General features: G+C 33.8%; 2 protein-coding genes across 2 annotated transcripts; one reads left to right on the plus strand and one right to left on the minus strand.

Moving 5' to 3' along the window:
• Positions 1-2,476: 2,476 nt before the first annotated feature.
• Positions 2,477-3,904, minus strand: LOC108458082 (protein TRANSPARENT TESTA GLABRA 1). The gene has a single exon (XM_017757322.2). It carries the CDS (start codon positions 3,731-3,733, stop codon positions 2,699-2,701), a length of 1,035 nt encoding a protein of 344 aa, XP_017612811.1. The 5' UTR covers positions 3,734-3,904; the 3' UTR covers positions 2,477-2,698.
• A 1,577-nt stretch (positions 3,905-5,481) lies between these two features.
• On the plus strand, positions 5,482-10,281 carry LOC108459223 (54S ribosomal protein L17, mitochondrial-like). The gene is made up of 6 exons (XM_053027045.1): positions 5,482-5,534; positions 8,565-8,630; positions 9,071-9,145; positions 9,658-9,793; positions 9,863-10,002; positions 10,129-10,281. Exons 1-6 carry the CDS (start codon positions 5,482-5,484, stop codon positions 10,271-10,273), a joined length of 615 nt encoding a protein of 204 aa, XP_052883005.1. The 3' UTR covers positions 10,274-10,281.
• The last annotated feature ends 8,324 nt before the right edge of the window (positions 10,282-18,605 follow it).

Below are 18,605 nucleotides of genomic sequence, written 5' to 3' on the forward strand. Positions count from 1 at the left end.
AGGGAGGATGCATTCAAATCTTCATGCAGCAACACTAGAACTGGGTCAAGGAGTATTTCAAATCTCTATAAATTATTAAGGTTATAACAAGCTAGTTTAGCCATGTGGTCAACAACTTTGTTGTGGTCTCTAGGAATATGTCGAACTCGCACACTCCAATTGCGTTTTAGCAGCTGATCAACCAGTTGCAACTTTGTCATCCTATTAACAACAATCTCTCCAACCAAAATCGATTTAATTACCATCACATTGTCACATTCCAGATCCCAATGTCTATAGCCAACTTTCCATACAATTTGGAGACTTTCCAAAATAGCTCTAGCTTCAACTTTAAAAATTCTCTCCCTCCCAATTCTCATTGTGAAGCTATGTACTAGTTTGCAAATGAGTCTTTAAACCATCTGTATTTAATTTGACCCAACCTTTCTCCAAAGGTATCCAATGGTTAAGAGTGACTAGTTTGTATGAGAAAATCACCTATATTTGATTTCTCCATGCTCTTAGTCCACGCTAATGCTGTAGAAATGTAGAAATTATTGATTCAATACTACTATGGTTGTCTTTGAAAATAAAAAAAGTTGACTATACAACAAACCTACTGTTATAATTAAATGTTGTTATAGAAAGTAGTGTATAATTTTGACTAATTCTGTTGTGGTGAATGTCAAGACGTTCCTTGGAGACTTCTAAACAAGAGCTAGAATTTGGTAGAGGATCTCTATCACACCATTACTTAATTGCCTTAAGACTTTTCTTTTCATTCAAAGGTCAGGCTCCGCTTTCAAGGGATTGGATCAGCCTGAAGGACTATTCAGCGGATCATGTAAAAGTCCATGAAAGATACAGAACAAGAAAATGAATACTTCTTTGATTAATTTGCTGCAGGCAGAAGAAATAGTAAGATTCCCATATGATAGATACTCTAGCCTAATTTACACGATTTTGTTTTTTACACAAACGCACGCACCTGTTGTATTTTTTGTCGTAACCAAGATATTCACCGCCAACAATGATGATTAATACCCTCGTCACAAATACTCTTTAAAGGGATAAACGATTGGCTATGAAATGTGCTCCATTATCATAAACGGGGATCGAACTCCTTACCACATAGTTAAGGGATTTGGTGAGCAACAACCATATCATGCCTCATGGTTACACTTGTTGCATTGATCCTTCAATTTTGAACCTCCTCCAAGGATTTATATTCCTGCTGCAACAACAAATTCTACAGAATACTACCTGTTCCATTGAAGTATAAAAGATTTCTGGCAGGCCTAGACAATGCTTCATCCAAGCTGGCTTTCATGAAGATATAAGACGAAAGAGTGCTTCAATAAACAACATATCAGAGCATATTGCTCAAAGTCAATCATTAAAACAAACTAAATGCATCAATCACCCAACCACGATTGAAGGGAACTTCACATTGAATCAAATTTGTTGTCCAAGAAAGCATAGAATGCAAAAGAATGTCCATCTTGCATATCTTCATTGCGCCATAATGATTTAAACAACTCGTGCTCACATGGTAAACAAACCATCAAATATATATTGAACATGTACCGAAGGAAACCACAAGTGAATTTTGTTGGTCTATTGATAAAAATATCTAACTTGTTAAAGCGATTACAAATATCCTCAAATTGTTCACGTACACCACTGAAGGTAAAAGCATCAAAGCCTACATATTGGGCATTTGCTCTCTACCAGTGTTATTTCATCCTGATAGTATATGTTACATTAAAATTGGCTTAGTTGATGGCTATCATGTAGAACAAGGATATTCTAATATCGAAAGTGAGATGAACTGCTTCTCAAACAAGATAAAATTAGTTTACATACCTAATGAATTCATTAAACTATGAAGTTCCAACAATATGGAATTCCTACTTTATCTTCCTCAATTCTTTTCCAGCTAGAAAATATCATGTTAAGTTGGCAAAAGTATCATGAAGGTCCCTGTAATAGGAGTCTGATTTCATTTTGCCCCAAAACTAAAAATGGGCATATTAGTCCTTTTACGTTAGATCAAATAGCAAATTGGTCCTTCCTGTTAAAAGATTCATCCATTTCTACTGTTAAAAACTAGCACGAATAATAGAATAATCGGACAGTTACACAAGATGTGCCACGTGTACCTTATACTATAGTACAAACCAGTTTATAACAGTAAAATTGGACGAGAGTTTTAACAAGAGAACTAGTTTGCTCTATCATAGAGGGACTAATTTACCCATTTTTTGAGTAGAGAGGAAAAAATGCAAGTTGATTCTCAATATATGGACCTCCATGATGCTTTTACCGGTTAAGTTAAATTCCTTAACATGAAACTGATCATATAATTTGATGACCTTAATGCCCAGTGAAGTTCTTTTCTGAAACTGTATCACATGAAAATTATCTAAAAGGGGGAGGTTTTGTTCAATTGTACTACATAAAGACAATCAAGCATCAAGCAAACCAAACTTAAAAATTCTTGAATGTAATGTTTACTATATGATGATAAACTTAACTAAACGAATTTCAATACAGATTTTTGGAAGAACATTTACTTCATCAATGGTGCAAAGTAATGGCAGAATTGACAGGCTTAACAAAAACTGATTCCACAAATCAAGTCAAAGGGGAATACAAGCTTAAGCAGTCTATGAAACAGAAGACCAGACTTCAAGCAGGAAAATACAGTTTGAAAACCTCAAACTTTGAGAAGCTGCATTTTGTTGGAAAAGGCAATGGCAATCCAATCAGGTTGAGCAGCAGACCACTGTAATTGATTAATTTCGTAGCCAGCAGAGTAAACACACAGAGGATCGATACCATTAGGTCCCGCCACTGTAGGCAACTCCCAAATAAGAGCCTGGGTATCATCCCCAGCGGAACAAATATGCTTACCACTCTGAGGAGCCCAGGCAATGGCATTGACACTAGCGTGATGCCGCTCCAACTCAGCAACGGGGGTTGTGGGTGACCTTATATCCAAAATCACAACTTTATTGCTATCCATTTGAATGGTAGCCATATACTTCAAATCTTGCTTGTTCCAAGCCAATCTTAATAAAGGGGTGTCGGGTTGGGGACTTTCATAAATGATAGTGGAATGTTCTTTGTCTCTCAAATCGAAAATCCTAACGGACCCATCAGCGGAAACGGAAGCAAAAACTCTAGCTTCACCCCAAGCAATGTCGTAAACCTCTTTATCATGAGCGATCAATTGGGTTTCAACGACGCATTTCTCGATGTCCCAAATGGTGCAAGTTGTGTCGATGCTGGAAGTCCCAATTCTCCTGGGTTCAACATCGTTCCAATCGAAGGAAGTTAACGGGGCACAAAATTCGCTGGTTTTGCTATTGTTTAGAACAGTGACAGGTTCAATGGAAGATTCTCGAACTTCCCAGAGACGCAGGAAATCGCCGGATGAAGCAAGAAGATCGGAAGAAGAAGAGGATGAAGCGGATTTTCGATTGGGTTGGAACATGAGCTTGGTGGGTGGATAAGGGTGGTCGAAGGCAAGCTGTGGGTGGGTCTTGAAGGAGAGGGTTTCTGGATCAAATGAGATTATGTCGACTCTGTTAGTGTAATCTTCGAGGAAGCTGCCGAGAGCGATGCGTTGATGGTTGATATTGGTGGAGGAAGGCGTGGAAGATAAGGCCATGGCATAAACTGTGTAAGCTGATTCGTAGGTTACCGAATTATCGGATCTCAGGTGGGATTCTTGAGTTGAATTCTCCATTTCTTCTCAACCAAATTTGGGAAGAGCTTTTAGGGTTTACCTGGGAGCTGCTAATTCCCCTTTCCCTAATTGAGTTTCCACGAAAATGGAATTATATATTGTTTTCTTTTACTCAAAAGTGGAACTATATATTGTGAGAAAGCATTGAATTCATCGAAGCAATGTTTGACTTTTCATGTGGTTTTGGTCCAAGGTCAACCCAGAACCACAAGCTTTATACATTTCTTCTCATCTCATTTGATTCGGGTCCAAACTAATCAAATTATCGATTTTCGATTTAATACATAAATTATTTAACATCAATTAGAAAAAGCTCTAGAAAAGTTTATAAACACTAATACCATAAGCATCAATTAAATATTTAATATGCGTGATTATCCTTAAGAATTTTTAACCACTTAATTATAAAAATCAAATAGTTTAATATTATTATGTAAAAATTCATATTTAGAGTTTCAGATAGAAAATTTTGTTAGCATAACCATTAATTAAACATTTCAAATTCAATTAAAGGTTAATTTTCTTAAATTCTAATTCAACATTAACATTACCTTTAAGTAGCATTTGGTGTTTTCAAATGTTATGATTTCAATGTGATTTGATAATTGAAAATGTGATTACCAAAACTATTATTTTTAAATTAAAAAAAATAGAATGTAATGATAGTTTATAAGTTTAACCTTATTAAATAAAAGAGTATAAAATAAAGTTTTAAGTAATGTAAAAAAGGAAAATCAAAGATAGTTCACTAATTTTTGTTTGTAATATGAATAGTGTTGTTGGTGGAAGTAAAATATTTAAAAATATTACATAAGATAAAGCTAAATTATATAAGAATTTTAATAAATTTAAAATAAATTTTGAGAGAAATCTAATTTGACTATTATTAAATTTGTTTTACATTAAACATAATTTAATGTAATATAGTAAATAAGATATATGAACTTACATTTTAAATATAGAGGAAGTAATCATTTAATAACTATTATTATCAAATAAATAATTTTCGATAATTAAATAATATTTATTTTTATGATGATAGTATTTATATTTATGGAAAATATTTAAAAATAATTTTAATTTTAAATTATCTTTATTTTAAGGCTAAATAAGGTATTTATGCCATTTTATTTATTTATTTTGTCTTTTAGGTCTTCTTTTTTTAAATTTAGGGAAATAGGTCTTTTTTGAGAGAGTGAGTGAAACATGTCTAGTTGGGCACGCTTTCACTCACTCTATCCTCATATTTTTTAAGAGTTAGGGTTAGGATTTTTTCTAAGAATTAGGGTTAATGTTTTAGTGGTGAAATGACAAAAGTTTATAAGTATTTGAGAGGTCAGGGATGCGATAACGCAACTCAAAATATATATACATTTCATATGTCATGTTAGGATAGGACTATTACCTCAAAAACTCATCCTTTCGAAGTTAGGTTTCAGGGTGACAGTGCTTGATACGGTCACGGGTTGAAGTTTAAGTGGAGGTCCTAGTTGGCGGCCGTGATGCAGTCACGGGTTCGAGTATAACTGAAGGCCAGTTGACGATCGTTGTGCAGTCATAAGTTCAAGCTTTTTGGATACCGCAAATGATTTCTTATATATGTCATACATAAGGTTGATGCCATAATCATAGGGAAAAAAGAAGGGCTTTCCAATGTAATCAACGTAATTGATTTCTCTATTTCCAAGTTACCAATATCTTTAACCTTTCATTATTATCCGAAGGATTAACCCCGAGGTGGACATAAAATGGCTCTTAGGAAGAGAACAGATGTTTCAGCCGAATTAGAGGTCAAACTCAGGTTGGCGCGGCAACGACTGTAGTTATTAATGGTTTGTTTAATAACGACAATTGTTGTCGCCCAAAAAGGAACATCACCTCTACTCTACCAAAATAGCCACTTTTCGCTTGAGAGTCCTCTTTCATCTATGGCGGTGTCGACTTTTGGATAAGAAGAAAGGCTAATGTAACATCATTCACCCGTATCCGTCACTGGATTAGGGTTACAAAATGCTACCACAATTAACAGAACAAAAACATGATTTGTATGATGTATGAGATTAAATGATTGTTTTAATTTTTTTTATTAAAAATCGCATGTTCCTATTCTATTAACTATTGTAGCATCTCGTAAATCGATTCCGGCGACGAGGACGTGTGAGAGGTTTTACAATATAGGATTTGTTAAAATATGTCATAGATCTTTAAACTTTTTGTAAATTTGAAATTAGTCTCTATGCTTTTATTTCTTGAAATTTAGTCCTTTTATTGTTTAGAATTTCAAGTCCAATTGCTAATACTATTAAAATTATTTTGCTAAATCTAGATTAATTATAAATTTTTTTCTTTAGTTACATAGCTACCAAGTTAGTATTTTGATAAGAAAAATTAGCAATATGAACAAGTTGACTTAAATTTTGAAATATGAAAAGTACAAAGACTAAATTTCAAATATGTAAAAGGAAAAGCTAGAAAATAGTTTACCCAAAAAGTTACAAGAACTGAAGAGAAATCCCCCATTTTCTCATTTTCACATGAAAGTCACAAATGGGGTTCTTTCATTTTTTACTTTTCACTCTTTACTCATCTTCTTCCTTCTTCATTTTCCTTAGCTGCACTCCACTATGCAGTCAGCCATTGCCAATGTCCCTCGAGCTAACTGTTACCACTGGAGTTCAATTCTCTTCCTCCTCAATCTATCTGTCGAATAAAAAACCTAAAACAAGTTCAGATGTAGGGGAATTTGAAAAGGAAACATTACAAAAAAAAAAAAAGATTGTGAGATGTTATCTTCCTTTTTCCTTTTTTTGGTTTTCTTTTGCCCAAAAGTCTCTCTCACTCTTACCGCTACCGTCGACATCGTAACATTGTTCGTGGTGATATTCTCAGTACTTAACATTATCTACTCTATCACTTCCGTGATTAGGATTTGACTATCATTTCCAATTTTTAGCAGAGCTCTCTTTGCTTTTTGTTAGCTTCGTTTTATTGAAAATTATCTCTAAAAAGGTACTAATCGGTCTATCTTTTGCCACTTTCCTTTTCTTTTACTGATTGATTCAACAACCACTACAATCAAGATTTCATCTGGCATTTAAATTATTAATAACAACATTTTCTTAGAATGATTTAGTTTGTTATTTGTTTTTATTCTCATTTTCTAGATTTCATCGTTTGATTTCTTCAATTTTGCTATTTACTGAAGTTGATAGTGTTCGCGTTTCTCTTTTAACAATTTATTCATGTTAAAGTTGAACTTCGATAATGACAATATATAAAGATAACAAAGTAATAAAAAAGAAAAATAAAACACACAAATTTTACGTGAAAACCCTCTTAGGAAAAAACCACAGGCAAAGGAGAAGAAAATTCACTAATGTTGAAAATCAAATGATACAAGAGGAGTTTTGACTACATTGAAAAACCTTATTCTAATTAATGTCAAATAGATGAAGTGTAGTTATATACAAATTCTGCTTGTGCCACAAGAAGAGTTTCGGCCCTCGGCCTTAAGCGCTCCAAATATTCTCTAGTTTTGCCACTGTATTATTTTTTAATAAGAATTTTAGTCACACAACTCTAACAATTCACTTTTCACTGTTTCTCTTTTGAAAATTTTAAACTAAAACTGTCTAAGAAGGGGAAACATTTGTTGTCACTCTGTATCAAAATTTGATGTTCTAGGTTGTTATTCAGTATTAGGGTTTAGTTGTTCTTCCATCTAATTTTTTTGCATTTTGCATCGTGTTGTTTTGGGTTTCATGATCATACGGTGGAGACTGTCATGATTTGTGAATGCATAAACTTTTTTTCATACTACTTGGTGTTTGCATTCATCGGTATGGATTGGGTAGATTTTTTTTAAAATAGTTTTGAATGGAGCTTATCGATGAACTTAGTTGGGATTGTTTGTGTGCTGGTGGATATGATTTGCAAATGGATTTTGATTGAAAATTTCAGGTAGACCCAAGGTATCTATCTATATTAGCTGAATGAGAAGTTTTTGTGTGATTATTGATATATCAATGTGGTAAAAATACTCGAATTTTGATTAAATTTAGAATTATATTCATTTGTGTTACCTAGGTTTATAGCATGTTTACAAGAAGGGAAATTGAGTTGTAATCTTTTAAGTGAAGAAGTTCTAGTCACAACCCTTAGATTAACATAATTTTGATTTGGCTATTAGTTGTTGGTTCTTATACGAGACTGGAAAACTAACGTGTTGGATATATTCTTTAACAATGCATCATCAATTTCTTCTTCATTCCTTATGAGCCAGATTGCTTAAATTTTCTGGTCAACCCGCAAACCAACTAGCAAATAAGTTCATTTCACTAGATTGATTATTAGTATTAGAGGCTCCAGGTTTCCCCGGAAGAAGTTAATGGAAAATTCTCATTGGGATGAGCCATTTTGAGTTTTGGCAAACTGAAGTCGAAATCCTTCACGCTTACAGCACCAATTGTTGAGGTATTTTTCTCTCTTGTCCCCTCAAAGGATGGCGCTGACCTATTTATATGATGCGGGTACTATTCACTTACAAGATATATTGGGTAGGCTCCATGCATATAGACACGTATCCTATCTTAGACTTAACACATGTTTACATAGCCCCATGCGCGATCCCATGTGCGACCTTGTAGGGGACTGCAGTCCCCACCCTATGATCACACATCATCATGCAAACTCGACCTGTGGACACATTATGAGAACTCAATGGAATCAAGCCCGAATCCGACCCAAACCTATTCAGATTTGGACCAAAGATAACGGACATCATAACAAAACTCTTGAGATTTATTTATGTAATTGCTTTTGTTTTATGCAGCTTTCGATGGAGGCAGCAGTATCGACGCAAATATCCTGATGAATTCTTGGACATGTCTAAATCTAGGCAAGTTATAAATTTGATTCAGTTATATTAGGGGCACTTATTTATATGTTGAATCTTTCTTTCCAACTTAAGCGGTTACTGACTAAGCATAAAAGTTCTTTATATTATGCATAACAATTACGAAAAAAAAAAAAAAAAAAGGAAAGCATTTGATTTATCCAAATGAATGATTTAGAGTCGTGATTCCTCTGGAGAGTTGATTGGAGTAAAACAATGTGTAGTAATTTAGGCTTAATTGTTTTCAATTGAAAAACAACAGCCTCAAAAGTAATGAAAGTCGTTCGTTTGGATACATTATGTATGTTATGCTCCTTCACCTTGCTTTGCACTTTCGATGATTATATGCATATGACTTCAGATTTGAACATTAAGAAAAAGGTGAAGTGCAACAAATATGATTTTAATTTTCAGCTAATGAAGTGAAATTATTGTATAACCAGGGGGAAAGGTGATTGCCAAATTGACTATGTTCCAGCTCCAAGGATCACTGAAGCTGACAAAATGAATGACAGAAAGTAAGTTGTAGATTTCATATTGCTCATTGGAACTTCATTACCAGGAGGCCGTTCTTTGTTTGAAAGAGATCGAATATGTGTTGTCAAGAACTAACAATCTTTGGGAATAACCGGCCTGAAATCTGCCTTAATAATATCTAGGAAGTTGAAAAAACGAATGACGGAAAGAAAGTGGTGCATTTTATATTGTTCAGTGTAACACTTTCACCGATGGGCTATTCTTTGTTTGATAGAGATCAGATATATGTCATGAGGAACTAACAGTGTATAGGAAGAAATGATCAGAATTGGATCTCAAAGTGCTTTTCTCTTCTAGTTAAAGTATCTGACACCTTATTTATACGTAAGAGTTATGTGAAGGAACAATAAACATCATTCTTAAGAAAAAAATTTCTTCCTCTCGGTGGTTGTGACTTGTGTGGGTAAAAAGTGAAGTTAGTACATTTGAGCGACTGTTAGTGGTTTAGTACAATATTCTGATTGCGAAAGCTCTGAACTTTATATTTGTCAAGGTTATTGCAGAGAGCACTTGATAGAAGATTGTATCTTCTTCTATATGGTAACAGTAATACAGCTCCTAGCGGGAAACCTGTGTGGCATTTTCCAGAAAAAGTTTATGATTCAGAGGAGACGTTGCACAAGTTAATGGTTTTTACCCGTCTTGCTTCCTATTCTTTTTTGTTTTATCAATATGATATAAATATGAAATATTTGCAGTGTGCAGAATCTGCCTTAGAATCCGTACTCGGAGACCTCTTTCACACTTACTTGATCGGAAATGCTCCCATGGAGCACATGGTTATACAGCAGATGGAGAATGTGCCTGAACCATTTAAGGTATTTCAAGCAAAGTGGTTGTATTATCTACTTATATTGATGTGATAATTGTCTTTGCTTAGTCTTTTTAATCAAATGTTAATCTTCTTTGGATAACATACATGCATTTCACTTTTTCCTACCCTAACGCTTTTTCTTTCTGTCAGCCATTTTTTTTTCGAGTCTCAAGTGGTTGATACCAACAAGTTCAATATCTGGAAGTGCGAGGAATTCGTTTGGGTGACCAAAGATGAACACTTGGAGTATTTTCCTGAACAAGCTGAATTTTTTCAGAAGATGATTATCAGTTGATGGCAAACGGCTCAATTCGGTTTCCAAGCCATACAAGTCTTTCGAATAACCCAAATTTGTGGTTTACTTGTAACTTTGCAGTAGTGAGTCTACATCAGAAGTTCAAGCTGAGACTAGAAAACCAAACATCCGAACGTGAGTCAATTAGGCGAAAGTAACGAAAAGCTCATTGGCTAAGGATAGATTGAATTGTCCAATACTTAATAGTTTCTTATGTTGCCGACTATTGATGCATGATCTTGTTTTATTTTATTACATATTCCTCTCATCTCTGCTGCAATAATGGCTGCATGATCTACTATGTACGTGTGCCTTTTAATATTTATTTTGAAAATACTTTAAGAATTTTAAATTAAAGTAAAAATGGGGTTTTCATTTAATGTCTACAGGTCATTTGGAGAGCTATATTAATGTATAGTTGGATTTCATTTATTGCCATTTTTATGGATCTTATCACTTTTATAAAATGTAGATTAAATAAAAACAGCCAAGTGTTCAAGTAATCAAAAATAACTATTTCCTGACCTTAAATATATATAAATAATAGAGTAAATGAAATCCATCTTATTTAACGTTTAAGATTAAATTTATCTTTACTCGTTAAAATTTATTAGTAAATAGTAAGTTTCTTCTATCGTACCTAAAATTCGATAGTCCAAAAATTTTGAACATAACTTTTTCACATAGTCCTAATCAAATTTCCACATCAACCATTAATCTATTGATTTGAATAAATTTGAATTAAATGCAAAAAACCACAAGAAAATTGTTCAAATAATCAAATTCATGGAAGCTTGTACGATGAAAACCCAAGTCATTAGCCAATGGCTTAAAAAGGAAAGTGGCCTCAATTTGTTAGTTCCTTCTCTTTAGCAAGAGGTTTCCTCTTAAGTTTGGCTGCTTGTGCAATGAGTTTAGTATATTTATTTATCATGCAGTTCTGATAGCTAATCTGATTAAATAGAATTCAATGTTCTTTAAATCACTTACTGAAAAAAAAAGCAACATCTTCTAAAGGCTGCTTAAAATATAAATTACACAAAATCCGAGAAAACTAGTTGCTTGTTAATTGAAAATGATAAGCCATGTCATTTCTTGACAGATCTGGGGTCATTGTTCCCGGTCTGCTCGTTCATTTCATTTCTCTTGTTCACTGGGCCCTCCCTTCCACATCTTTCTTGAACGTAGGAAAATTTCAACTTCACCGACCAAAACGATTTTGCTAACATGTATTTAGCTGCATAGTAATCCACGTATGACCTTATGGCTTCTATCATTTGGGCGTCATAATGTCGTATCTCCACCAACTCATCGAGCTGTGTTTGAATGCCTTCAAGAATTTTTTGTATCGGCAACTTCTCTAGAGATTCTTATGGCAATTCATCTTCTTCCTCGCGATTACATGCCTATTTTTGAATTTTGTTTTGGTGAACCTCCTGAAACTACCTAAACATTAAATCTCCTACTTGGTGATAAACCGTAATTTATACATATTGTTACCCATGCTTAGCCTATTTTTGGATGAATTATCCTTAGAATTGGTGAATTCGATGTTCCTAATCCTTTAATTTCATATTTTATACTTAGTTGAGCATAGGAAAGTAAAAAGAACGAGAAACGGACCGAAAGCGGAAAAAATAGGCCAATGTGGGAAATCAACACGGCCTGGACTTCCTTACACGGACAGACGCCCGTGTAGTGTTAACAGGCTCTAACACGGCTTGGAATTCCTTACACGAGTAGACCACACGCCCATATTTATTTAACAGCCCTGAACACGGATTGAAGAAATCAAACACGGGCGTGTCCCTTTCGAGCCCAAGTTTAGTCCTATTCGGAAAAGGCCACTCTTGAGGGCTTTTAGGCATTCTAAAGCCTATTTAAACACACGAGAGGAGGATTAAAGGGACACACAAATTAAGTAAGAGGTAAGGAATTACTCGAGGATAGCCGATTGATCCATTTCAGAAGTCGAATTCACCTTCCAGGCTGAAGATCTCCCTTCAATTCCATTCAAGAGTTCTTGGGTTTTCTTTATGTTTTGTTATCATTATTCTTTTGAGATGTTTTCTTTCATAAATATGAACTAAACCCCCGAAATACCTAAGGGGAATGAAACCTAAGACGGATCTTGTTATTATTTTCTGAATTGTATGATAAATATTTGACTTGTTCTTAATTATGTGTTCTTAATTCTTACTTTAATATTCCAAGATATTGATTCAAGTATTGATGTGCTTATTCAGAGGAGCAAAAGTCCATGTCTAAGAGTAGATCTAGTATAATTAAGCGGAGTTGATTGCACGCCTAGAGATAGGGTGACAAGATTTTGCCGGATTAGGGTGAAACCTAATAAGGGAATCCATAGATGGAGTTAATGCAACACTAGGGAGTTAATTAGAAAGAGATTTCAATTAATCAACCTGGGGTTAGACGTTGTTAGTCTCGAGAGAGATAATAATATAAATTAGGGATTTCTACGGATCAAGTCAAATGAATAAATCGTCTGATTCAGAGTTAAATAACAAGTGAAGTCTAGGTGGATTTTTCCCTTAGGTATTGTCCAAATCATTCAGTTTTCCCAAAAGTTATTGCCCCAATTTACTGTCTATGCATTCTTAGTTTAGTAATTAGTCTAGATAAAAACAAACCCTTTTATTTTTAGGCTAGATAATAAAAATAAAGTTAATACTAGTACTTTTATTTCCTTTGGGTTCGACATCCCGGTCTTGCCATAAGCTATACTACTGTTCGATAAGGTGCACTTGCCTTTGTAGTGATAATAGTTAGTTTTCAAGAACAGACATTCATAAATTATAAAACTTATCACAATTCACATCACATCAAGTTTTTGGCGCCGTTGTTGAGGAACTAAGATATTAGGAACACTCGATTTTTATTACTTTAGTCATTCTACTTTTATTGCAATTTAAATCTTTATTCTTTTCTAATTTTTCGTTTATTTGCTTCTGGCAGGTTTTTATAGTGCATGACTAGAAGAAACCCATCGGGACCATTATTTTTTGATAGTGAGATCAATCGCACGGCTCGCAGAAACTGAAGAGAAATAAGGCGATGCCTAAGATACACAGAGGAAGAGCAAGAGGACGATATTCACACCATAACCGAGGAGATGACTGAAAATTAGGAAAATCCGCTACCTCTTGCGATTGCTGCTGACCCAGTAAATCAGAATCCTGCTCCACGCACTATGTATGATTATGCTAAACCTACTTTAATAGGAACTTAGTCAAGTATAGTTAGGCCTACTGTTGCTGTAGATAATTTTGAACTGAAACCTAACACAATTCAAATGATCCAACAGTTTGTTCAGTTTGATGGTTTGTAGGAAGAGGACCCAAACGCTCATTTCGCAAATTTCTTAGAGTTTTACGACACTTTTAAAATCAATGGCGTTTCTGATAATGCCATTCACCTTCGGTTGTTTCCCTTTTCGTTGAGGAACAAAGCTAAACAGTGGTTGAACTCGTTACCACGAGGGTCAATCACTACTTGGGAACAAATGACCGAAAAATTTTTACTTAAATATTTTCATCCAGCTAAAACGGCTAAGTTGAGGAATGATATCTCTTCTCAATTCCAGATTATTCGGAACACAAATTCTGCCACGATAACGCAATATATCACTATCATCAATAGTACTCTAAACTCAAATTATCCTGAATCAACTGTCATTTCATCATCAACCTCAAATCTTCATCTTGCAATTCCTGAATTCGTTGTAGAAACAGGGGTTTCGTTCTCAACTCCGCTAATACAAAACCATCTTCATTAAGAGCTAAATTAGTGTTCAACGTTCGAAGTGCAAACAATGATGACTTTTGACTAAGTGCATCCGCAACTACATTAGCTTTTCCCGAATGATAATCAATAACCAGATCGTAATCTTTCAGTAACTCTAACCACCGTCTCTGTCTCAAATTCAATTCTTTCTGAGTTATCAAATACTTGAACTTTTGTGATCTATACACACGTGACATTTCTCGCTGTATAAATAATGTCTCCAAATCTTTAAAGAAAATACAATTGCAGCTAACTCGAGATCATGAGTAGGATAATTCTTCTTATGCGACTTTAACTGTCGAGAAGCATAGGCTACTACCTTTCTTGATTGTATTAGCACACAACCTAAATTGTTGAGAGACGCATCACTATAAACAACATACGCTACTCTAGATTCAGGTTAAGTCAAGACTGGGGCTTCCGTCAACATTTTCTTAAACTGATTAAAAGTCTATTGGCACTTATCAGACCAAAAAAACTCAACATTTTTCTGTAATAATCTGGTCATTGGCAAAGAATAATCGAAAAGTTTTTAACAAAACGTCGATAGTAACCTGCTAAACCTAGAAATTTCGTATTTCTGAAACAATTTTCGGAGTTTTCCAATTCAGCACAACAGAAACTTTACTCAAATCAACTTGAATCCCATCGGCAGATACTATGTAACCCAAAAATCCAACCTTGTGAAACCAGAATTCACATTTACTAAATTTTGTGTACAACTGCTTTTCTCTAGCTGTGTGCTACACATAATTGAGACACACACCTTAAAACACAAGTTTACCATTTCAAATTGCTTGGACCTTAAAAAACTCAAATACTAACCAAAATACCAAATCAAAATGACATTAATCGGGTCAAAAACACATCAAAACCAACCTAATATGTGCCTAACCAATGTACCCTCATTGGTACCATAATTATATACAACTTTACCTCAAAATACACATTAATTCAATTCATCAACTCATTCAAGCAATACAAAATCAATATACCTAACAAAGTTACCACAATCATAGTAATTCAAATATATGTAAGCCACACATACTAGCATAACAATTATACCTCATTCTCATACCATTTGCAAATTGGTTAATTGTACAAAATATCATTCATAACATTTACATAAGCCAAACATTAACCAAAATAGCACAAGAGCCTATACATGCTATATAATCCGAATTAAACATTTCAATAACTACCGAGATAAATTGGATAGTGTGACTTGAGTGCCGATCTGATTGTCCAACCTTTCGAAAATCTATAATGACATTAAACAATACAAGTAAGCTTAATAAAGCTTAGTAAGTTCGATGAGTTAAACGATAAATCTTACCGAACTAACTATAATAATTCAAACAATAAAAATCTTCAAAGAGAACTCCCTGTCATTCACAATTTTAATCGATAAATACATCCGTATTCAAATCAATACAAAAATAACTAACATGTCTTTTAAATTCATTAAACAAGTTACTTTATCGAGATTTTCCATTTGAAGAACGACTTACGGGTAAGAGTACATCGTCAGCTGGTCCTCCCGAATACGCCAACAGAAGCTCAAAAGCTTAACAGAAGCCCATAAGAGCTAAACAGAAGCTCGTGAAAGTTGAATAAAAACTCGTGAGAGCTGATCCACCCAATCAAGCCAAACAGAAAGTAAAGTGCGAGAGTTCGCAAAAAATGCTGAACCCCAGTTTACTTGGGTAAAATGTTGATATCTCCCTCCAGTATCATCTCCTCTCCAAACCCGTCATACACCAAATCACGAATGTACTCAAATCTCGCATTCAATCCAGACTGAGTATTAAATTCGATAATATATTTCCAAAAATAATTCAATTCCAACAATAGAACATATATATAATACCAATCATCAATTTATACAAATGTTAAACTTTAAGCGTATGAACTTACTTGGACTAAATTGTAGTAATTGCAAAAGTTCAGGGACTATTCCACTATTTTTCCTCTTCCATGAGTATCTATAGAATCTTGATCTAAAATATAAAATTACTCATTTATTAGCATATATTTCATTTCTAATCCATTTTACAATTAAAACCCTTTTATTTTTCAAATTTTCACAATTACCCTAAACTTTTACAATTTAATCCCTTAATTAGTTAATTCATCAAATTAACTAATTTTATCATGTCAATAATCTATCCAAATATTATAGGCCCTCCAAAAGCCCCTAATAAACCAAAAATTCACTATCAAACCCTAATATTTTGACATTCCCACGATTTAATCCCAAAATCAAGATTTAACAAAAATCTCTTTACAAATTCATCAAATAGCACAATAAAGACTCCAAATACATAATATTCATAAAAAACATTCAATATTCAACAATGGAAACTTCCAAAATTTTTAACAGAATCAGAAACGAAGGTACGAGCTAGCTGGACCTAGTTGCAACGATCTCAAAAACATAAAAATTATAAGAAACGGGTAAGAATTGAACTCACATGCAAGCTTCTATGCTCAACTGATTCTCCAAGCTATTCCTATGGTTTTTCGGCAATGGAAAAAGATGAAATGACGAAGAAAACTTATTTCTTCTAATTTGTTTTATTTAATTTCTATTTATTTACAATTATGTCATTAAAATCTCATTAATCTATCATTTTAATTTCTCTTGCCGTCCAACACTATCCATTAGGGACTAATTATTATATTGATCCTTCCTCATGTAATTACTAAGCTATTTAATCATTTAATTGAACTAGTTATTAACTTTTGCACCTTTTTCAATTTAGTCCTTTTTATTTAATTAACAATCTAAACGTTAATATTTCTAAACCAATTTTTAATACGGATTTAATAACTCTCTATATATTCTAAAAGCAATAATTACGAGTTGACACGATAAAAATTTGTGGTCTCGAAATCACTATTCCGTCACTACTGAAAATCTGGCTGTTACAATCATGGCACGACTCATCCTCCTTTTTGATAGAGAACTTTTTATGTTCACTAGATTGTTCAGTCCCAACAGGCCTCATGCTCTTAACATCCGAAAATCGCTCCACTTCACACTCTTCTTGTTCTACAAATGTTCCTTTTTCCTTTGACACAATCATCATGGATATAAACATCTCTATAGCATATTCTACTACTGCTCTATTACTCTCATCCAATCCGGCATAGAAATACTACAATTGAGCCGCACTCTCGACTCCATTCCCAATTAAGCCTCGTAATATTCTCTTGAATCTTTCCTAAGCTTGACCTAAAGTCTCGATACTCCCTTTTTTGAAGTCGAACAACCCTTTGTAAGCGGTAAGCACGGTGGTCATAGGAATATTTCGCTTCAAGAATAGCTTTAAAAATTCCTCCCACGTAATGATAGTGTTGGGAGGCAACATATCCAACCACTCGCTTTTCCTCCAAGAGCAGATGGTATCAATAACAATAGAATATTACCGTTTGGTATCCCCTCATAACCCATGGTGCTGCATATGTGATCAAACTTGCGAAGCATATTCAATCACACACAAATTTTTTGAAAAATCCTTGCTTGACTAAAATTCAACATGGTCCAATTCAATAAATTTGCAAAATAATCCAATCCAATAAATTTGTGCTAAAAGTCCTCCTAAAAAATCAAATGTTTATTTTATTAAAAAAATACGAATAAATATGTTAAATTACACGGCAACGTAGTTGCATGTGAAAGTTGCAACTGGCAGAAGCACAAACCAAGATTGACGGACTTTTCCTTTTCTCATGGAAATTGATTGGGTAATTCATTAATATTATATTTTTTGTTAGTTGGGTATTCGAAGTGCAATTTGCCTTCATCCTCACCATTCAAATTAATTTCGAATGACTCATGCCTGTGTTTTGCGAATTTGCCGTATTACTTGACAATATTGGTGAGAATGCCCATATCATAAAATGTCAAATTTCTCAGCCGTTTCTGCCTAATTTAATAGCTTTCTTTGGTTAAAATATATGTTTATAGTCCCTAAACTTTTTAAAAATTAGGAATTTTATTTATGTACTTGTATTTTTAAGAATTTAATCCATCTACTTTTCATATTTCAAAATGCATGTCCAGTTGTTAATACTGCCAATTTTTTTATTAAATTCAGGTTAATTACAACATCCTTTTTTAATTACATGGAGTAGTTTTTTTTTTTTAATTTCAAAATATCACTGTAACAAATTTAACAAAAAAATTATCAGTGTTAACGATTGGACTTACATTTTAAAATTTAGAAAAGTAAAGAAACTAAATTCTTAAAAATACAAGTGTAGGGCCTAAATTCCTAATTTTTAGAAAGTACAAGCACTATAGTCACATTTTAACCATCTGCCTTCCAATATTAAACTTTTCTCTAAACTCATAAGAAGCTTGCAAGGCAGTGCAGTGAGATTTGAATGAGAAGGAAAGCATGTTCGAGGTTTCTTTTTATTCCCATTAAGGAAAGGAAACGGGGTCCATAATTCTGACCCACAAGACTTTAAAGCCACTCCATGTTCCACCCTAATTATAATCCTTCATTTCCAAATCTTC

Source organism: Gossypium arboreum, chromosome 4 (genome assembly GCF_025698485.1).
Source record: "Gossypium arboreum isolate Shixiya-1 chromosome 4, ASM2569848v2, whole genome shotgun sequence".
Classification (NCBI taxonomy): domain Eukaryota; kingdom Viridiplantae; phylum Streptophyta; class Magnoliopsida; order Malvales; family Malvaceae; genus Gossypium; species Gossypium arboreum.